The sequence below is a fragment of the Molossus molossus genome, unplaced genomic scaffold, assembly GCF_014108415.1.
Source record: "Molossus molossus isolate mMolMol1 unplaced genomic scaffold, mMolMol1.p scaffold_m16_p_7, whole genome shotgun sequence".
NCBI lineage: Eukaryota > Metazoa > Chordata > Mammalia > Chiroptera > Molossidae > Molossus > Molossus molossus.
The window spans coordinates 100,026,553-100,048,092 of record NW_023425401.1 but is presented as its reverse complement, the minus strand read 5'-3'; the positions used below and the strand labels follow the sequence as shown (position 1 = coordinate 100,048,092).

The following is a 21,540-nucleotide window of genomic DNA, read 5'->3' as shown; positions in this document are numbered from 1 at the left end:
CTGCTGCAGACCGAGGCCGCTGCCTGTGATCCGACTGGAGGAGTTACCCAATGACGTCAAAGGCACTGCCTGCCCACATTCCAAAGCCTAGGCCTAGACTTCCCGCGGCCCCTGCCTTCGGGGGCGGGACGGTCGGAGAAAAAGACTTCTGATTGGGTAAAGCGGGCGAGGCGAGTATCCGATTGGTCACTGCTCTGGAGGGAGGTGGAGTCGTAGGTGGGTCCTGGAATCGTAGGTGGGTCCGGAGCCCAGCTGAGGAGCTCTGGGGAGTCTCAAAGTTTGTGTTTGGAGCAGTAGTGGAAAGTGGGCTTACTGAGCAGGGATTTTCTTAGGATGAGAGCTGTTCTCCTACCTTCATTTTGGATGCACACCCTGCTTTAACCCCTCCAGCCTTCGACCCGATCCCTCGACAGCCTGTCTCCCCGGGGGTTTGAGATCTCCGAGGACACCGGACTGGAGCCCCTGGCAGTTCTCTCCGGCGGGGGAAAGAACGTTTTCCTTCCTCCGTGCATAAGCTACACGCACACACACACACACTCACGCGCGCGGAGCCGGATCGCGCTCTCCCAGGCGGCTCAGCCCGCTCCCCGCTAGCGCTCCGCATCCTCGGCCCCGCGCGCCCGGACCACCATGGAGGTGCTGGAGAGCGGGGAGCAGAGCGTCCTGCAGTGGGACCGCAAGCTGAGCGAGCTGTCAGAGCCCGGGGACACCGAGGCTCTCATGTATCACACGGTGAGACTCGGCGGGCGGGGAGGGGCGACCTGCAAGGGCCGTGTTGTCATCAGCAACAGCTGGGTCGGGGCGCTGGGATGGAAGTGCTGGGGGAGATGCATGCCCAGAATGAAGAGATCTGGGGAGAGGCGTGGTGGTTCTGTCGGAATAGATCGAGGTGGGCAGCTGGCCCTTTTAAACTTTCAGGAATAGTGATGACACGGTGTTACTTTAGCAGTGTATACTCCCCCCACCCCGCGGCTCTCCCACATCTGTAATATCATTTCCCATTGCCATCAGTCTTGTAAAACGGGAGAAGGGTAAGGGGTTTTGAGAATAATATGCCTCTGTTTCAGTTAGATTTTTGTGGGATTGTTTTAAAAATCTAGACAAAATAAAGTAACATTTTCTTTTCTTCGCTGTCATATTCTCTCTCTCTCTTTTCTTTTACTTAATAATATGCCAATAAGCACACCCGTGTGTGTGTGTGTGTGTGTGTGTGTGTGTGTGTGTGTGTGTGTGTTGGAAAGGCCTCTTCGCATTAGGAGGAAGGTTGCTTTATTTGGCTCCTTTAACTGTACAGCCAAGAACTCTGCTTCCTCCCTCTTCAGAGGAAAGATCAGCAGAGGAGTGTGGAAAGTCTGAGGCAGTGGCATACTTCAGAAAGTCCTTGGAGAAGGTGGGACAGCTCACCAGTTCCTCCTTCAGCCTTATGCCTCAGAGACCCTTTTGGGGATTAAGCTGTCGCAGAGCAGACATTTCTTTGGAAATTTTCAATTTTAATTTTTTGCTGTTAAATTTGCAAAATGAAACTTTGTTTCCCGCAGGCAGCACTGATTAATGACTTTTTGTGAGAACTTTGTTTCTTTTTTATAAACGGAGAAGTTCGTAATTGAGAGAGAGAGAACAATACTAATGACAAAATGAGAGGCTTGGTTGTTTCCCCTTAATGATTCTTTTAATGGGGTCAGTGCCAGGATATTTGAAACTTTTGCAAAATGGCCTGCGGGCTCCACCTCTTTGGCCTTTGCCTCTGTCTGACGTTATTTTGGGAAAAGGGGTGAGGGCCTTTCTGTGATTCCCACCATAGCATTTGTGGTGGCTGAGAATGGCTTGCTTAAAAAATGCAGAGTGCAGGGCTGAGAGGGAATGGTAGTTCATGCTGGGGCACAAGCCAGATGTGTAGTGTGATCTGCCAGGCTCTGCTCACTGAGCCTGTCCCGAGGAGACCGCGTGGGCCACATTTGGATTGGGGGCCCAGATGTGCTTCCTGTCGTCAGTACAGAACTGAGAGCACGTTGGCTCTCAAGATCTTCTGATAATTGGATGCTCCAGATGTTTCTCCTGATACCGGCTGCATTTTCACCATTTGCAGAGTGCTGCTCTTCTCTTTTGTTCTTAAACACACTGAAAAATGTCTCACCCAGCAGCTGTAATGTCACAGCTATGGGGTTGTTGTTGAGCTAGGGGGATGACTTACACAGAGGCGTCCACAATTCCTTTCTTGGACCTCACTTGCATTTGTGAGATCACAGGCCAGGGTTTGAGATGCAACCTCTGACTGTGACATTCACTCCAGGCAGAACAGCTTGAACTGGCTCTAACATCTTCATGCACCATTTCGGCGACAGAGGCCTCGCGTTCCTTTCGGCATTAAGGGTTCAGTTTTTCTATGTCATTGTAATGAAGCAATGATGTGTGATTGTTTTTCTTCTGATTTTACTTTTCAAATGACTTTATGTTCACCGCTTAGGGACGCATCTCTCTTCTGGGGAGCTCACTCGTATAAAATGCCACTCACGATTGCCTGAAGTCATTGCCAACAAACTGTGTATATGAATTCGTGTTGAAAGAGCGATTGGATTTAGTAGCCCAGACGACTGGATTATATTCCTTCTAAACTAAGGGGAGTTTGGCAGAGATTTGCAAATAGATAACTTCTCCATCTGTTTCTTTAGCTCTGTTGGGTATCCAGTTGCAGTCGGTTATTGCTGCCATTTGTCCATAACGTGGAATGGACTGACCTCCAGGTAGAAAAAGGATGGCCTGGTGCATTCATTCATTCAAAGGTTATTTGTTCTTTTAATGAACAAATGTTCTTTTATTGGATATCTTCTATGTGCCAAACGCTGTTCTAAACAGTTGCAATATATCAGTGAATAAAAGCAGGCAGCAGTTTCTGACCTTGAGAAGCTTACATTCCAGTGTGTGTGTGTGTGTGTGTGTGTGTGTGTGTGTGTGACAAACAAGTGACAAACATAATAAGCAAGTGAAATGGTATGTTAGACAAAATAAGTACTATGGAAAAAGTACAAGTAGAACAAAGCGAGGGAGATGGAGGAAGGGCAAAATATGATCTGGAATTCAGTAATCAGAAGAAGCCTTAGAGACAAGGGGCTCTGAATAACAAAGGCTTGAAGGAGGGGAAAATGTGAGTTCAGCAGGATGGAAAACCAGAGCAAAGGTCCCAAGGTGGGAATGTGTCTGACATGACCAGTTTGGGTCAATTGTTTTCCTTGTAGGTGCTGGTATCTTCTGAGACACAGTGCCTGTGTTTGGAATGACCCAGTAAAACTTCTAGGTTGAGTGGATTGGGTGTTATGAAGGATGGGAGAGCCTGCAGGGAGGGTAAGGCTCCGATGGAAGTTAGGAAAGTGGACAGATGTGACAGCGGCTACCATCTACTGAGTGCTTGTTGTCTGGAAGGGAGGGCCGGCTTCCAGAGCCTGCCACCCGCGCAGCCCCACTGGGCCCCGCCTTGGTGTGACGTTCCACCGTCACTGTCTTGCAATCCTTGAGTTTCTGAACAACTTTCCCTTTTGCACTGGGTCCCACAGACCATGTAGCTGATCCTGCTGAAAGGCATTGCACTCAGTGCTTTTCAAAAATGGAACCTTCTTAAAAACCCAATGAAAAGAGTCATTTTTATTATTCTCATTTTGCAATTAAGAAAACGGAGGCTTACTGAGCTCAAGTGACACGGTGGAAGGTCCCATAGCTAGTTATCGACGGAACCAGAATTTCAGTTGAAGTTGGCCTACCTTCAAAGCCCAAGTTCTTGCTCACCGTTCTGTGTGAATGATGGACCCAGAGTTTAACAGAGAGAACAGGGTCAGAGGATTGGAGGAGATGAGTCTGGGCAGTCAGGACCCGCTCAGCCCGAAGGCAGCTAATGGTTAACTGAGGTGGTGATGCCAGTCACCAAGCCTTCCTAGTGTGACCACTGCATTTGCTCTAAATAGGGATTTAGTTACCACATGCATGATTGCTAATGCCCTGTTTTAGCAAACCTGTCACCGACCTGATTGTAAAAACAGGAGGTTTAAGTTGCCTGAGGCTGGGATTTTAAGGTCCCTCAGGGGCCTTCTGTGAACCACCAGGAGCAATGCCTTTCTCATTTGTTTAGTTATGAAGAAAACTTTTTGGTCCGGTAGGACAAAGGCACCAAGTCCACAAAATAATGAAGCTTGGAGTAGAGTGAATATAGACTTGCTAGTTAGATCCTGAGTTTTTAGGGCTCTGGGCTTCCCCTTGAAATAAAAAAATAGTTCCTCCATAGATGATGAAATATGATTTTAAATCAGTTCTTTTATGAAAGTGACATGGGGACCAGACGGCAGGAGGTAGAAGTTATGTACTCTCTGTCCCTTTGTACTGTTGTATTTAGAAAACGAAAAATGACAATTTTTTGAAGGCACAACATAAAACTGGACTAGAGGTAATTTTAGCCTGCGTTTCCTTGAGGGCAGAGGGGACTCTGGTCTGCTCTTGACATTCAGCACCACTCCAGTGCGGGGAGAAGGCCAGGGAAGCAGGAACTCGGTGGGAAGGGGTCCTTAGGGCGGAGGATTAACAGTGGGTTCGTGTAGGATAAACTTCGTGATCTTGGTAACTCTTAACATTTTATTTTATTTTTGGTAACTTTCTTATATCTCAGTTTAGCGAGCTGGAAAACAGGAATTTTGTCAATCATTGCAATGATTTTATCTTTTAAAAAAAGTATACAATAGGACCTACCAAGTCTTTGCAAAGATAACGACAATTCTGCTTGTTTGAAGTGCAAAATTCCTATAAATCCATTTTTTTTTGGTAAAACGGTTTAGTGGTTATGCTACTTGAGTTATGCATCCAATTGGATGTTAAAGGAGATGGCCGAGCCCAGACAGCGATGGGTGGGGAGGTGAGGGATGCCCAACCCGCCTGGCGTCCACATGTGAAGGCCATCCGGCGGCCAGGGCTCTCACTGACTGCCGGGGTGCGGGTGGCTGATCTCCCAGGCTGGTGGTTTCCCCTTCCTGCCGATTGGCCCAGAGACCAACGAGACTCCGGTGGGACCCTGCAGCCTGTGGATTGTTGTCTCCTGTTGCTGGCCCTAGGCCAGGTTCTGGGGGGAACCTGGTCCCTGTGGCCTGAGAATATCATTATGCTGGTTACCTGACCTCCACAAACTGAATCAAGGTAATGATTTCCAGTAGGAGGCAAAACTGGGGAGTATAATTTGTCTTCCCCTCGTCCCACCTTTATCCCTTTTTTTCCCCTTGTTTCTCGGACCCCAAATGCTCACTGTAATAATGTTCTCTTTCTAACTTTCCCTCTTAAATTTTGCTCTCAGGAAAAGATTTGATAAGCTTACACTATTTAACAAGGATCCCTTGAGGTCCAAAAGATGAATTTCCAAATGAAGTTTAAGGCACTAGTTGGGCAATAGGGGAGGGATATTTGGGGAGTCGTGGGGGAGCCCTCACTACCGCTATACTATTCCATGTCTTGGCTGCCTTGCTCGTGTTGCTTATGCATCTGTGACCTAAAGGCTGTTTATTGGCTTGGTAAAAATCTTGGACTTATTATCGTCTCTGACATTGTTCTCATGGTGTTAACACGAGGTGGGGGAAGGTGGGCTTGGGCCCAGCCCTGAAAGACGAGAGCATGGCACTTGCCTTCTTTCTGGAAAGATCCCTGAGTGATGCTGTTCTGTGCAGCGCTGATGTGGAGTTGTTCTTGCAGGAGAAGCGCGGCGTTGCATCTAGGGGAACGATTGAATTAAGTCACAGTGCTTGTAGCTGCAGGTAACTGAAAACGGATTCAGATTGCTTATATAATGAGCAAATTATTGTGTCCTGTTGCAAGAGGCCTAGAAGTGTAGCTACTTGTTTGGCTGATTCAGCAACTCCTCGGTGTCATCGTAACCCCAGATTCCATCCATCTGTATGCAGATTTCATCTTTAAGTTGGGGCAACCTGAAGGCAACTCACACCCATATGAGTTACAGGTGTTCAGTTCAAAATGACAATCATATCCAGAGGAAGAGAGGTGGAATCTTCCTCGTGTTCTTAGGACGGAAGAAACGTCAGAAGCCCACCAGCTGACTTCTTTTTGAGCTTTATTGGCAAGGATTGGATCACATGACCATTTCTAAATCAGTGGCTGGGAAGGAATTTACACCATTGACTTAGATTAGTCACATGGGAGGGGGGGTGGAGGCTCAATCAGTGTGATCATTTGTAACGACTGTTAGTAAAATAGTCTGAGTCGGCAGGTTTTGTTTTTTTTCTTTATTGATTTTACAGAGAAAGGAAGGGAGAGGGAGAGAGAGATAGAAACATCGATGAGAGAGAACATCGATTAGCCGCCTCCTGCATGCCCCCCACTGGGGATCGGGCCTACAACCTGGTATGTGCCCTGACCAGGAATCGAACCAGTGACCTCTTGGTGCATGGGTCAACGCTCAACCACTGAGCCACACCAGCTGGCTTTTGTTTTTCTTTTTTAACTAAAGGATGTGTTTCTTTAAGCAATGACTGTTTTTATCATAAAGATGGATTAGTAAGTAGAAAATATTTTAAAATCCACAATTAGCCTTGGGAGTAAAAGATTAAACCAAATGCTTTGCCACTTGCAAAGCTCTTAAGAACTTTATTAGCTGAGCTAATAGTGCCCAGTGAAGGGAGACTGTAGAGAGGGCAGTAGTCTCTGAAATGCACACGAAGGTTATCCCGGAGGGAGTGCTGCCGTGTCCTGACTCACTAACTAGGAAATCTAGAATTAACTGTGCTGTTTGAACTCTGCATCGTTGTCAAACATCAGAGCTGCAGGTAACTCGCTGAGCCTGTCATCGTGCTCACCATGCAGGACACAAATGACTTGTACTGTTCGAGGTTCACACAAGCTCACAGCAGCAGCTGGAAAGCTGAGTGTCATTTTTCAAAGAAACTGTTTTTCCAGTTGCATATGGCTCTTCAAATATTGATAAGGGTGTGCCTATTTGCAGCCTGGCTCTGAGCTGTCTGCCTACTATCTCGGGAAGATGGCCCTAGGCCTTGCTGGGCGATTGGTGGGGCCAAGGGTGTCTGTAAATGATTTTATGAATGAGGGAGTCGCGTCCACATTCCCTGCCTCTGCAGAGTTAGAATTCAAAGGAAATGATAAGCCTGGCCGGTGTGGCTTAGTGGTTGAGCATCGGCCCATGCACCAGAAGGTCACCGGTTTGATTCCGGGTCAGGACACAGGCCTGGCTTGTAGGCCAGATCCCCAGTGGGGGTGCGTGCAGGAGGCGGCCGATCGATGTTTTCTCTCATTGATGTTTCTATCTCTCTCTCCTTCTAAAATCAATAAAGGAAAAAAAAAGGAAATGATGAGACCCACTGTATTTTTGTCAACCTTGAGCCTATTCCTCCATCTCCCTGCTCACCACGTGCTCTTGGCCTTTTTCAAATGAAGTTCCAAGTGACCTCAAGTTTTCCCTGAGGGGAACTGTCTAGGTTATCCATGAGGTACATAGGCGGGGATGACCCATTCTCTCTATGGAGAATCTGAAGCCCAGAGCAGTAAAGACGTTTGCTCAGTTGGCACGCAAGCTCCTCTAGGAGGCATGACTTAGTCTTTTCTGTATTCCCACAATGTTTAACCACGCACGGGACGCTCCCGGACACATCGTAACTGCCTGGTGCCCTTGAGGTAGAGTCAGGCAGTCTTGGAGAATGGATAAGCTCAGCGGCCTCTTATTAATAGAGTTTTTAAACTCTGACATTCTGGAGAATGCTTCTGCAGATCTGAAGTTCTAGTATCAAGTGACTTGGGTAATTCATCTTTCCTTGTTTAGTCGTGAGAACAAGATGTGGGTGGGGGGCTTGTGTACTGTTCTGAGTTTCCGCTAGAGTTGAAGGCAGCACTGTGGAAAGGGTCTCAGTTTTTGTTTTTGTTTTTAAAGTTTTTAATTTTTATTATTTTATTTTATTATTTTATCCTTACCCAAGGATATTTTTGAATTTATCTTCAGATAGAGCGGGAAGGAGAGAGGGAGGAAGAGAGAGAGAAACATCGATGTGAGAGAGACACATCGAGTGGCTGCCACCCACACAACCCCACGGGGCCAGGGACAAACTGCAACCGAGGTACATGCCCTTAGTGGGAACCGAACCCGGGATGCTCTGGTACGTGGGCTGACGCTCTAACTGCTGAGCCATACTGGCCAGGGCAAGGGTCTCAGTTTCTTCACATGTCACTACCTGACCCCTAGTAGACACACCTTTCTACCCTCTCCCCTAGGTCAAGTGTCTTCTCTCTGGGACCTCAGGAGTCTGACGTCATTCAGGAAGCACAGGGGCCTATAATTATTCTCTCATGTATCTGCATTTCCTCTCCTCCCAGCTTCTACCTTCTGCTGTAAACACAGGACTCTGCCTTGAACACATGTTTGCCAGATGCTGCTTGCTCATTTCTTCTCTCTTGTTTACTGGCAGCTTTGCTCAAACACGTGGTCAATAGCTAGAGCCTTCATCTCCTCGCTTTCTTTTCTTTTTAAAAAAATATGTTTTTACTGTTTTTTTTTTAGAGGGAGGAAGGGAGAGAGAGAAACATCAATGTGAGAGATACATTGACCAGCTGCCTCCTGCACGCTCCCTACTGGGGATCGAGCTCACAGCCTGGGCATGTGCCCTGACCAGGAATCGAACCGGGACCTCTCAGTTTATGGGACGCCACTCAGTGCACTGAGCCACACTGGCTGGGCTGCTCACTTTCTTATATGCCTGCCTCCTGTGTCTTCTGTTCCTACTGCAGCTGAAGGTGCTCCAGCTTCTCCCTAACTGCTGAATCCAGACTTGCCCTATCCTCACCTGTAGGCCTCATAGAAGTATTTGGTGATGTTGACCACCAGGTCATCTTGTCACTCGTTCTTACTGGCTTCGATGACACTCTGGTGGGCTTAGTGTTTCCTCCTTCTCTGGCTTCCTAATCAACCTGTTAAAATGTGAGCACTTGGTACTTGGCCTTCTGTTCTCTCTGTACGCTCCCCTAGGCGCCTCTCTCAGCTTCAATACAGGTGGTTCTCAGATCTTTATATCTGTTATTTTCAATTGCCGGACAGTGGCAGATCTTTGGAGTATGACCCAAGATTCTTCTGGGCCCTCATTAGCCGCACAGCAGCTCTGGCTGGGTAACCCTTGACACTTCATGATGTGTTACTCAGACTAAGATGAGCTGTGGTACACTTTGACCCCCCTTATCAACGCACCCCAGTTATCTCAGGGAATGTTGAGTGACTCAGCTCTCCTGCAGTGTAACCCTGTGAGACGCGCTCGGGTCATTACTGGACGCAGCTGTTTCTGGAGTCAGTGTCACCCATCAGATTCGGGCCATGTTTGGTCTGCGCTTGTGCTTACTCTTTGGCTGGGGAACCCACTGTGCTGTTCCCCAGGGGTATGTCTGATTTTTCTCTGGGACTGCGAAGGTCAATGCAAAAGTCAGACATCACTTCTTACATCATGTACCACGTATTCCTCTGGCGTGTTAACCGCTGTTGAGCTCAGTTACGGTCACCTCATGCTGAATCGCCCTATTCCGGAGTAATTTTATTGATCTAAACTTCACTGACATTACTTCCAATTTTTTAAAGAATTGAGATGAGTTACACTGAGCTACCCAGATTTCTATGCCTGCTTCTTGTTAGTGGCTCCGGAAGAGGGTTTTTCTGAATTGGAGCATCAAGCATTTTGATGTGGGAGCTCATTACAGCACAAGTTACTTCGCGTCTCAGTGTCCCCATCTGTGAATTGTAGCATTTGTACTACACAGTCCCAAAGGTCCTTTGTCACTTCACCGTTCCTTGCTGAGTGTACGCTCTTATCCCGGAAAGTCTCTCATCTTTTTTTTTTTTTAAAAAATGGGCGGTTGAAACCAAGCAGATCCAGCTGATGGCCGGTTTCTTTGGCGCAGCTCAATTGGCAGGTGTAGTTTTGCCTTTTGTAGCTTCTGTTTTCTGACTTAAAACCTTGCCTCGGTAAAACCCAGACAAAATAAAGAATGGAAAAACAGAGAGGCACAGAGGTAGGAAACATATTTTTAACATCAGGAAAAAAAAAAAAAAATCCCTCTTCAGACTTCTTGGCAAATAAGAGGAGTCTGGGGGAAAAAAAAGTCCACAGTTTCCTAGTTGTCTGAGTGGAAAATCCTGGTTTTGAACATTTCATATCTTGGAAATGTCTGAATAGTTTTTGTTTAAAGGGAAATTCCTTTTGGCTGAGAAAGAGCCTGCAGGATTCAAACTGATAGGGCAATGTTTTTAGAGAACTTGGAGGAAATAAGGCTTTGTGATGAAGGCTTCTCGCTGGCCAATTGTGTTAAGCAGACATTTAAATCCATGTTGATCAATCGCAGCGTTTTAAAGGGTCACCCTTGAACTCGCTCCTTCTCGCTTCCTGTCTGTGCATCCTGGGGAAGCATCTCCCACAGCTGGTCTTCCCTCCAATTCGAGAAACATAATGAACTGCTTTCTAAACCTGTACATGGCCAAGACCTTGAGGCTCTCCCAGCAGAGTGGGAAGAAAGATATGTAAACAAGTCATTAAGCCGGATATGTCAACAACCATTAAATACCTGGCACACATTTTGCATTAGAGATATAGTCCAAGTATTTCTGGAGCACAGAGAATGGAGTAACAATTCTGGAGGAGATGAAGAGTTGGGGAACACATCACAATGGGTCCTGAAGTATAGATAGGAGTTCTTTAGGAAGGAGGAACAGCGGATACGGAGTAGGAATGTATACAACATCTTGGTCAAGTCTGGAAATCCCAAGTCGTTTTATGTAGTTAGAGAGTAGGGTGCTCTGTGGGGACTGTTGGAAGATAGGACAAGATCATAAAAGGTTTGCATGCTTTGTTAACCATCTGGACATTCTTTTGTGGGCAGTGGGGTGGAAGGCTTTTAAGGAGAGAGGGACAGGAGAAGAAATGTGGTTTAGAAAGGAAACCCTAGTGGTTATGAAGGATGGACTGGAGGGCAGAATCAGTGGCAGCAAAGTAATCTGCTGGCTGTTTCATCTCTGAAGTAGAACAAGGTAGCATGAAGGCCTGAACCAGGCGGGGAGGGGCACATGAATGCAAGTAAGGGTTAAGAGCCAGACTTGGAGACTTAGTGACCCAGGGCGATGATAGAGGGAGATGGGAGGCTCCCTGTTTTCTGACTTGGCACCCGAGCTGATGGTGCTGCCATTGACCTAGGAAGGGACTATTTGGAGGAGGAATGCCTTTGGTGGGGAAGATAACGAGCTTACTTTTGGACATGGCGATTCTGATGTTCATGGAACATTCAAGTACCTAAAAGGCATTCGGAAATTTGGGCCTGGAGTTCTGGAGAAAAGCCTGGACTGGCGATGTAGATTTGGGTGTTGCAAGTCTAGCAGAGGATGAGGGAAGCTAATATCTCATATAAGAGGGAAATCAGGCTGGAGTGAGGAGTGTGACACAGAGGCTGAGGATGGAGCCCTGGGGCACCCTTGAGGGCTTAGGGGGAGAGGAGTGTGCAGATGGAACTCAGAAGGCAGGGACACGTGGACAAAATCCAGGACAGTCCCATCACCGGCTCCAACATCGGGAAGAGTTGCAGGGTGGCCCAGATCCAGGCGTGTGTTCTCCGGCTGACCTCGGACACTGCGAGCTCATTCGGCGCAGTACCTGCCTCCCGGCCACAGAGGCCTCCCGTGGTCTGTGCCTGTGGGCACGCCCTGCGGCACTGCCAAGGCAGTGGAGACCTTGCTCCAGGCGAGAGTAGAAGCTGCAGAGGGGCAGGCACTGAGACGTGTGTGTGGCCTCTTTCTTTCACTGTTCTCTGGCGCAAGACCGAAACCTGTCCTGAAACCATCCCTGGTTCCCGAGCAGTTCTGCGAGGGTCCTTTCTTCACCCTTCTCTCCAGCCCGAGTCCATCCATCTCTGATGTCCTCGTCATTGGCGGGGAGGACTTCGTGCATATGTCCCTCTGTGCGTGTCATCATGGTTCCCAGGCCCTGGGGTCTGCAGAAACATTGTCTCTCGACTCAAACCTGTGAAAGAGTGCTGGGATTTATAAGTGACAAAGGTTTGAGCCTTTTCCTCTCTATTTCTCTGACTCCTCCCACTGAGACAGTGTCAGGGGGACCCACTGGTCGCCAAAGATGAGTTTGATCACAGAGACGTCCACAATCTTCAAAGGGCAGGAAAACGGGAAAAAAACCCGCAGGGCCCTGTTTTTGTAAGACGTACTAACGGGGGCAGGTGAGGACAAACGGTTTTGTAAGAAGACGGAGTCTGAGGGCTTTCCAGTGGAGGGGACATTCAAACAAACGGTGCAGCTTCAAAGAAAATGTGCAGCTCCAAGCAGGACCTTCAAAGGGGACTCTGACCGGACCCCCGTGGCCCCTGCGCGCTGGGGCTGGCGTCTACCTTTGCTCTCTGCTGCCCTGTCTCTGGGACGTTGCTTTTATCTCAGGGTTGCTCTCCCCCAGGGAGGTGAGGGTCATGGGAAGAGGAGCTCCCCAGCCAGCACTGACCTGAGCGTCTGAGAAAGAGGGGGCTGGAGAGTAAGGAGGAGACTGCTGCTCCCGATTCCCAGGGAGGAAGCCTTCACCCGCTCAGCTGCAGTGTTGGTTTGGGGATCTCTTGGCTGCCTGGGAATCAGATGACTTTTCATCACGTTATTTCAGTATCACAGTGTCTTGTGAGGTTGAAGCACCTCTGTCACAAACGTAACAAAAACAGACTTCGTTTTTTGCAACAGCGTGGGGTTCACAGCGGCACCGAGCGCCCCTGGTCTCTCCCCACCACCCACAAACTACCCCGCCGTCCGCCTGCCGCTGTTACAGACTTCTGGATGGTGGGTTTATAAGCTGGGGTTGCCTGTGGCAGCTTTTGATTTTAACTTTGCTTTTTTAAATTAGTCACAGACAAGTTTCCTTTTGTAGTCCAACAAGAAGCCAAAGTGGCCTCCGAGAGCCTTAAACGTACGTGTGTGCGTGTGTGTGTGTGTGTGTGTGTGTGTGTAGGACTTTTGTTTCATTTTAAGAGAAACTTACTTAAAACAAGCAGACCTATAGATTTCAGTAGAACACCATTAAAAAGTTGAGATCTGTTATAACCTCCCCGCCCCCTTTCCATTTACAAGCGGCTCAGGCGCTGGACACTGTCCTCTGCAAAGGGGTGGGACTGAGTGGGGGAAACACTCTATGTTTTGGACAAGGAACCCAAAGCCGATCTCTGTAGCTGGGACTTTTAACTTCCTGCCCTGAGATGGTATTTCTGAGGCAGTGCCAGGAGTTGTTTTTCTGGTTCTGCTCCGGATCTGCCAGTTTTCTGTCCAGGGCTCTCCTTCAGCCATGACCTACATTTGGGAGCAGCTGGAAAGTCTTGGGCTGCAGGCTGAGGGGCCCCAAGGAACCACGACCAAACCCAGAGGGAGACAAACCTGCCAGCCTCGGGCTCCAGGACATTGTGTTCCGACCGAAGATACCCGGTGACCCCTGCAGTCTGTGCATTTTCAAGTCTGACGAGAAAGGCAGAAAAATAGCAGCGAGAAAAGCATTTGGTTTTTCAGCTGTGTTTACACATTAGAAACACGAGGTGGGTTGAAACTAGTGTTTGCTTTTGAATTAAATGCAGACTTCCAGGAGGAGGCTGAAATCAAGCCCGGCCCAGCGGAGAGGTGGGTTGGTGGAGTGCATTGAGCGCGATGAGGTTTTAGCTGTCTGATCTCGGCCTCTCCCGTCTCTGGCTGGGATCTGAACGTGCCGTGGTCCGCCCGCGGCTCACGCGCCTGGGGAGAGGGTCCGGGGGAACGGCAGGCACTTTGCAGTCAGCACGAACTTCACAGCCCTCGTTACCACCGACAGGTTATTTGTTCAGCTTTTCCCAGCTCTGTCGACACGGCGCTCTTAGAAAATGATGATGTCTGCCTGGTGCCGCCAGGTAATGGACGAGGCTGGTCACGGCCCAGGGGCTCCGGCAGCTCCAGCCTCCCCTGGGAGCGCTCCATGGACACGCTCCTCCGGGAAGCCACCAGTCCAGTGCCAAGCACACAATAGGTATCCAATAAAACAGCTGATGAATGAGCGATGAATGAATGACTCTGGGTTCACAGTGTGGGTCTAGCACTCCCTGCTCTGGGTGCCTTTCTGAGATTATTTCATGAGGCTGTTAGAGGATGATGACATGATGCAACTATAGTGTCTGCCTCCATGCCTGGTCCCTGGCCACTACTTAGGAGGCATTAGGCCACTGTCCTCCATTTTTCTACTCCAGGAATTTCAGGGAAGCGTAGGAAGAAAACCCTTGCTGAATTCTAAACTTCAAGACAAAAGTTAGTGATAGAATAAAGCCTCTTCGATGTGACTTAATTGCTTAATTAATTAACTAATTCATTTTCTCCAGGTTTATTGAGATATAATTAACATAACACAGGTGGATAACAGAGTAATGCAGTCTTTGTGTATATAGCAAAATGATCGCCACGATAAGCTTAGTGAATATCCACCACCTCACATAGTCACAGTCTTACAATGAGAATTTTTAAGATGTACTGTCTTAGAAACTTCCGAATTGGCAACACGGAGTTGTTAACCTTTTAATCTTCATGTTGTACGTTTCATCCCCAGGACTGATTTATCTTATAACTGGAAGTTTGTACCTTTGACCACGTGAATGTGGCCTAACTATGACCAGAAAAAAAACAAAAAAACCTGAAAGTTTTCTTAGTTCCTACCTGAATCTTTTTAGGTTCAAGGCCGGGTATTGATTTGCATGACCGGAATCACACTGTGATGTTTCAGGCACCTGCTTCTGCAGAACCGATGTTCTTTGTAGGTTTTGAGGCCCTGGGGGTGGGGGTGGGGGTGGGGAATTGATGCCAGGTGTTCACATTCTTCAAGTCACAGGAGGGAAGGCAAGAAGGGGCAGCCCATTCCCTGACCCTGCCATCCCCTGAAATGACCATATGTGACTGGGCATTGAGATCATATACAGTGCTGTTCTAATATGAAGAGTGTTCGGGGCTGCGGTGATAGGAATCCATTAACACAAGGCGAGTGGGAAGGAACCGTCAGTGTGGCCTGGCCAGCCCACTGGGGCCCTACCCACAGCATCGGGGGACGTGTGAAGGGCTCACTCTGTCTGCCCTGGCACTGCCCATCCCCTGGGCCTTCAAGCAGAGCAGCTTGGAGTGCTCTTGATAAACTGCAGCAAAAGGCGTATGACCCACGACATGCTCTCCTTCTGACCCACGGCCTGAACGACATTCTGCTTCTGACCTTCCGAAGTAGTTGATGTCAGTAGAGTCAGTGAGACAGCCCGCCCCTGAGTCTGCTTCGTTGGGAAGCAGGGCTCTAAGTTGGTCTCCGCTGCTCCTTCCATGTGGACCAGCCAGCATTCTATCTACAGAAGTGCCAAGGAGATGCTGGCATGAGCCTGGCCCCCCTTCCATAACACCTTGTTGTTATTTTGGCAGGTCCAGTAGGGGTTCAGCGCTGTTAGAAACCTGTGCCCAAACCTCCATCCCCTCCAGAAGTTGGTGTTTTTATTTTAGACAGGGACCAAAACCAAAATCATTGCTGATAATGGGACTGAATGCCAAAGTGGGAAGCCCTTAGCCGTAGAGGCTAACAAGGTTGAATGTGTTGCTTGCTGGTCCTTCTCTATGGAGCTACATGGCTGCGGAACAGCTGGGGACCTGGGAGACTGGTTTTTCATGAAGTGCAGACGACTTTTCATGAAGCTTGTTCTATGGTATTTGCCAACCAAAATAAAAATATCTTGGGTAGATTTGTTTTTTTTCCTCATTACCCTTTTGAGAAACTATTACCTGAGCCAAATATGCTTTTAATTTTTTTTTTCTTTATTGATTTTAGAGAGAGAGGAAGGGAGAGGGAGAGATAGAAACATTGATGAAAGAGAACATCGATTGGCTGCCTCCTGCATGCCCCCCACTGGGGATTTGGCCCACAACCTGGGCATGTGCCCTGATTGAGAATCAACTGGTGACCTTTTGGTGCATGGGTCGACATTCAACCACTGAGCCACACCGGCCGGGCCAAAATATGCTTTTAGGGAAAAAAACAAAACAAAATCAAGAATAAGAGTTTTAAGATTGCAAGTGTATATGTCACCCGACTTCAAAATATAGTGATGGACACATGTGAGGATCTCCTTATCTTATGAACCACGAAGTCCTGAGCTGGGCCTCCAAAGGCTGGTGTCATGGTTAAATAGTGCCCATAGGGCCCAGGATTGTCCCACCTTTTTATTCTGCCATCGTTAGCAGGTAGATCCTTGTCCTCATGGGCATTGCCTCATGACTGCAAAATGACTGCTTCACCTCCAGCAGAACATCAGACTCCCTGGTACAGAGAAAGTGGGAGAACAAAGCAGAGGGGGCTGGTACCTATATTAGAAAAGCCACGGCTTCCTCTGAGGCCCCTAGCAGAACTCCCCTTAGTTTCACTGGTCGCCCCCCACCACAAGAGAGGCCAGGAAGGCAGGTGTTTAAGCTGGATACCTTGCTACCCGGAACAAGATTGGCATGTCTGAGATCGAGGAGGGAGGACAGGATGGAACAGATCGGGTGGCCAAGCAGCAGTGTCTGCCACATTACAAAGTAACATTTTTCCAACCTTAGAGGATCATAAGTTAGGTGGGGACCTTTGAGATGGCCAAGCACAACCCTTTTCCTGGCACCAACAGGGGACGATTTATTTCCTTTTACTTGTGCACAGTGTGCCAAAACCCCAGTTGCACTTTTCGGCACTCCCGGGCCGGGCTGCTCATCCCCTGTGCCTGGAATGTGAGTGGCCTATAAAAAAGTCCCTTTCATCGGAGAGGAGAGTGGCAGGGACACAGGCGCTGTGTGTATGGGAATCAAAGGGTCTGATTATGCTTTCTCAGGAAAAGCAGCCGGCCAACAATAATTACTGGGCCGCCTCTGAGCTCGGAACCTGGAATCCGGCCTCCTGGAATGGTCACAAAAGGAGGGAGACAGCCCTGCCCTTGCAGAGCCGGCCTCGCGGGGCCCCAGGACACGCATGTGGGAGACAAAGCCCAGCCGCCTGCTAACAGTCAGAGAGTCCGGGGCAGACCCCTGAGCCAGCCTCGGAGGAATTGGCTCCGAGCAGGCATTTGTGAAGGTCTATTATTTAGTGGAGAGCGATGATGTTTCAAAGTACTGGGTTGAGAGAAAGCAGCCCTGCCTGGTTGGAGCCATTTAATAACACTGCCCTGAAGCCTGTGTGTTTTCTTTAGCCGAGCAGGCTCGAACCGACCGTGCGGATGGGCTCCTCGATCCGGCAGCGGGGTGCTGGGCGAGCTGGGGGTGCTGGAACGTGTCTGGAAGACCACTAGCTCCGGACAAGCTTTCCCTTTGAACTTGTCCTTCCAACCCCTTTCCCCACGTGTCCTAGGACTGCCTGTAGCTGCGGCTTTTTACTTCTGCCCTCGCCTCCCTCCTTGCCATGTGGTCGAAGAGGCAAAACTGAGGGGACCAGAGTCTCAGAGGCCAGACTGAGCTGTTTGGCATCGACGGTATCAGGGTGTCTTAGTCTTCATGGACTGCTCTCGAAAAATATCAGATTGGGTGGCCTAGAGTACAAACTTTCATTTAAAAAAATGTGTTTATTGTTCTTTTAGAGAGAGAGGAAGGGAGAGATTGAAACATCTATTGGCTTCCTCCGGCATGCCCCCTACTGGGGATTGAGCCTGCAGTTCGGGAATCAAACCGGGACCTCCCCGTCCTTGAGAGGGTAGATAACAGACTTCTATTCCTCACAGTCTGGAGGCTGAGAAGTGAAAGATCAAGGTGGGACAAATTCTGTTCTGCTGAGAGCTCTTTTCCTGGCTTTCTTCTTGCTGTGAGCGCACATGGTGGGGAGAGAGGGGGAGAAAGAGAGAGCAAGGGGAAGGGGGAGAGAGAGATAGAGCGAGTGAGAGAGAGAGAGAGAGAGATAGAGCGAGCGAGCGAGCATAAGCAAGCTCTGGTCTCTCTTCCTCTTCCATTCAGGGCACTAATCCCATCACGAGGGCCCAACCCTCATGACCTCATCTAACCCTAATTACCTCCCAAAGGTGTCATATTTAAATGCCATCATGTCCGGGATTAGGGTGTTTACATCTGAATTTTCGGGTGACACCATTCAGTCCGTATCAGTGGGTGTTCACGAGTTTCCTGAGGCTCTCACGGGGCACGTGGCGACCAGGGCAGTGTGCTTTGTGCCGCAGGAGACCTGGGAGGCTGGAACCCTGAAGCGTGGTGGCTCTTCAGCTGGGTCCATGGACTCGTGGCTCCGGGAGGCTCCTGAAATGCTCTCTAGGACATTGCCACGCAGAGCTCCTGGGCACTGTCTTTACACTCCCCAGAGGTACTCATGGCCCCCAAAATGTTAAGAGCTAGTGCCCTGGAGATTGTACTTTAAAAGCGGAGGCTGAGCGGGATCAGGTCATGGACGAGAACCCCCACCGGGCTGCTGTCCTGCCCAGAGCATTCCAGAGAAGCCCGGCTCCCTCCTGCCACTGGGCACTAGTTAGACCCTGACAAGTGATCTTACCGCCTCCAAAAGGAAGGGGGCGCTTCACTGGTTGGATGCGGCACTGGTTGTCCCTTAAACCTAACCCTTTGTCTTTGTTTGGGGTGGAACAGACCCCTCTTTTTGGAGAATGCATGAAAAATGAGTCGTTTGCATCATAAGCCAAAAAAAAGAGTCTTGCTTATTAAAGACATTTCACAGCATTCTCAAGATTCTTGCTCAAAGTAGAGAAAAGTGGAAGCTGTCTTTTCCGACCATGAAAGGAGGGCTCTGGCCACATGTTCACTCAGAACACCCGGGGTTAGGGTGAAGCACTTGCCCTGATCTTTCGTCTTTCTACCACCTGGTCCTCAGTGTGAAGCCCGGAATGCAGGGTTTGGAGTCTGTTCTTAGCTTCTCCTAACTCGTTGCAAGGACTGGTGGTCCCCAGGTGATGATGGCACCCTGGAGGATGTCACATGAGTAGTGTGCATTGGTAAGGGTCTTTGGAAGATTGGAAACGGCAGAATTTACTTTCCAAACGTAGGGAGTAGCTGGGGATCGAGGACTATTCACATTGGGCAAACATGAAATACTGAGGACTTCTACCCCATTGTTTTACCCGTTCTGGAGTCTACCTGAGCATGGTCCACTGGTTGGGAAAATCTGGATCTAAGGTTGCTGTTTACAGGTGTCTGTGACGCTTGGGGTGAGCCCTGGGCACCAGCAACCCTTCCCGCCCCCTTTGTCCAGTTGTGTTCGTCCTGACTTAGGGATGTGGCCCATTAGTCTGGGACCTTCTTAACTGGGCATCCAGTTACCTCCTTGGCTGACCCCACCCTCGAGTTGCTTTGGGCCAGATGAACCCCTGGAACTCCGAGGCACCTGCTGTGACCATCCCCAATGCCTCAAACAATGGTTCTCAATCTTGGCTGCACATTACAATGACCTGGGAGCATGAGAAATACTGCTGCCCGAGTCCCAGCCCAAGAGGTTCTGATCTAATTGGTTCTGGGATGAAGGCTGGGCAGTAGGAATTTTTGAAAGCTTCCCTAGTGATTTTAAAATGAAAACAAGGTTGAAAACCACTGGCTTAGACCTTTGCTACTCAAACTGTGGTCCAAGGACCGGCAGTATCAGCATCACCTGGGAGCTTGTCCCTGATGCAGAATCTCAGGCTCTGCTCCCTTCAGACCATCTGAGTGATGATCTGAAGTTCAACAGCTGCCCCGCGGATTCCCCTGCATGGTGAAGTTTGAGGAGCACTGGCTAGGTGTCCTCCTGATACCCGGCCTGTGAGGCCAATCGGACCCAACCCTGTCGCATCTCACTAAGTACCGATGCCAGGTCAAGCTAGATGGAGCCCAGGAATCTCACTTAGCCCGTGAACCCTTCTTGTGGGTCAGTTCCACATCCAAGTAGGCTCCCTGCTCCCTCCCATTCGGGACTAATCCCTCTACGACCTGTCCGCTCAGAAATCCCAGCATGTTTCGGTGCCAGGGATGCCAGGATCTGGGCAACAGTCCTGTCTGTACGCAGTGGCACTGTTTACAACCTGTGCCTTGGCATAGCTCAGCCTGCTGGCATGACCTCGTGGTGCTTTGCCTAGTCAGCCTAGCAGGGTTTGCCCTGTCCTGACCCTGGGGGTGGACGTAGGGAAATTACCTGCAGCAGACACCTCGTGCTGAACAAACCCCTTTCCCTTCTGAGCTAGCGCTGGGCCCTGCTTCCTCTCCCAGTAGGACACTCCCGGCAGACACTGCCAATTGCTCGGATTTTGCACTTAAAATACAACAATTTTGCATTTTCTTTTTTCTAGAGCAGCATCAGTGGCTACTCATATTGTGTTTCCAGAGTTGTGTCGCGGAACCTCTGAGTTCTCACGACCTCTGAGATGCTGTCAGCGACTTTGGCCTTGTTTGCCACTCCTGTGTCTTCTGGCCCTCCCGGGCGCCTGGTGCAATGGGCACACGTGTCGCCGAGGTGGTCCTGCGTGTCTCTGTCCACTGACGGTCCTTGAGCAGCTCTCTGTGCCCAGCGCTGCAATGGCTGGGACTCGAGGGGTCACACACTGAGTGGGGAACCACCCCCTGCCTGCACCCGCTCACCCCTGCTGCCTAACTCGAAAGGGCTTCATTCTCTTTCCTCATCTCCGCTGGGAATATCGTGGACTGGGTCATGCAGCTTCCTGCCCCCAGTGTCACTGCTGACCAGTGTCCTGCGCTCTGTCCCTACTCACCATTATTTGAAAACTGTGAACCGCTCTACTAATCTTCATGTGGCATCCTGGCCGACCATGACCGCCTTCCCGGGCCATCTCTCTTCACAGCGACGAGCTCAGGAGTGAGGCAGGTAAACCTAGGGAGTCGGGGGCACTGGGGAGCCTGGGAGAGCTCAGGACCTGTTGAGAGGAAGCAGCAGCCACTCAGCTCCAACAGACTTACCAGACAGGGTGTGGATCCTGTGTTGGCAGATGATCTGGCTTTAAAAGAAGCAAGAAATACAGATTTTTGTGTAAATCTTTTGCTTTTTTTTTTTTAAATTTATTGATTGATTGATTTTTAGAGAGAGAGGAAGGAAGACAGAGATAGAAACATTGATGAAAGGGAACATTGATTGTCTGCCTCCTGCACGCCCCCCACTGGGGATCGAGCCCACAACCTGGGCATGTGCCCTGACCTGGAATTGAACCGGTGACCTCTTAGTGCATGGGTTGATGCTCAACCACTGAGCCACACCAGCTGGGCTAACCCTCTTTGAAAAGTTGCCTCCAGACTGGTCAGTGGGGCTCAGTAGATTGAGCGTCATTCCACAGACTGAGAGGGTCCAGGTTCAATTTCCTGTCAGGGCACATGCCCAGGTTGCTGGCTCGATCCCCAGTAAGGGGTATGCAGGAGGCATCGATGTTCCTATCTTTCTCTAAACAATAAAAAAAAAACACACAAAAAAACACATTTAAAAGTTGCCTCCCCGCCCCCCAGCCGATGTGGCTCAGTAGTTGAGCATCAGCCCATGCACCAAGAGGTCCTGGTTCGAT

General features: G+C 49.4%; 1 protein-coding gene across 1 annotated transcript in view; it reads left to right on the top strand.

Moving 5' to 3' along the window:
* Positions 1-260: 260 nt before the first annotated feature.
* Positions 261-21,540, top strand: part of CREB3L2 (cAMP responsive element binding protein 3 like 2) — a 114,786-nt gene continuing 93,506 nt past the window's right edge. The window contains exon 1 of the mRNA XM_036247491.1: positions 261-732. Within this exon, the coding sequence (XP_036103384.1) occupies positions 631-732 (102 nt within the window). The 5' untranslated portion in view covers positions 261-630. The remainder of the gene's footprint in view (positions 733-21,540) is intronic.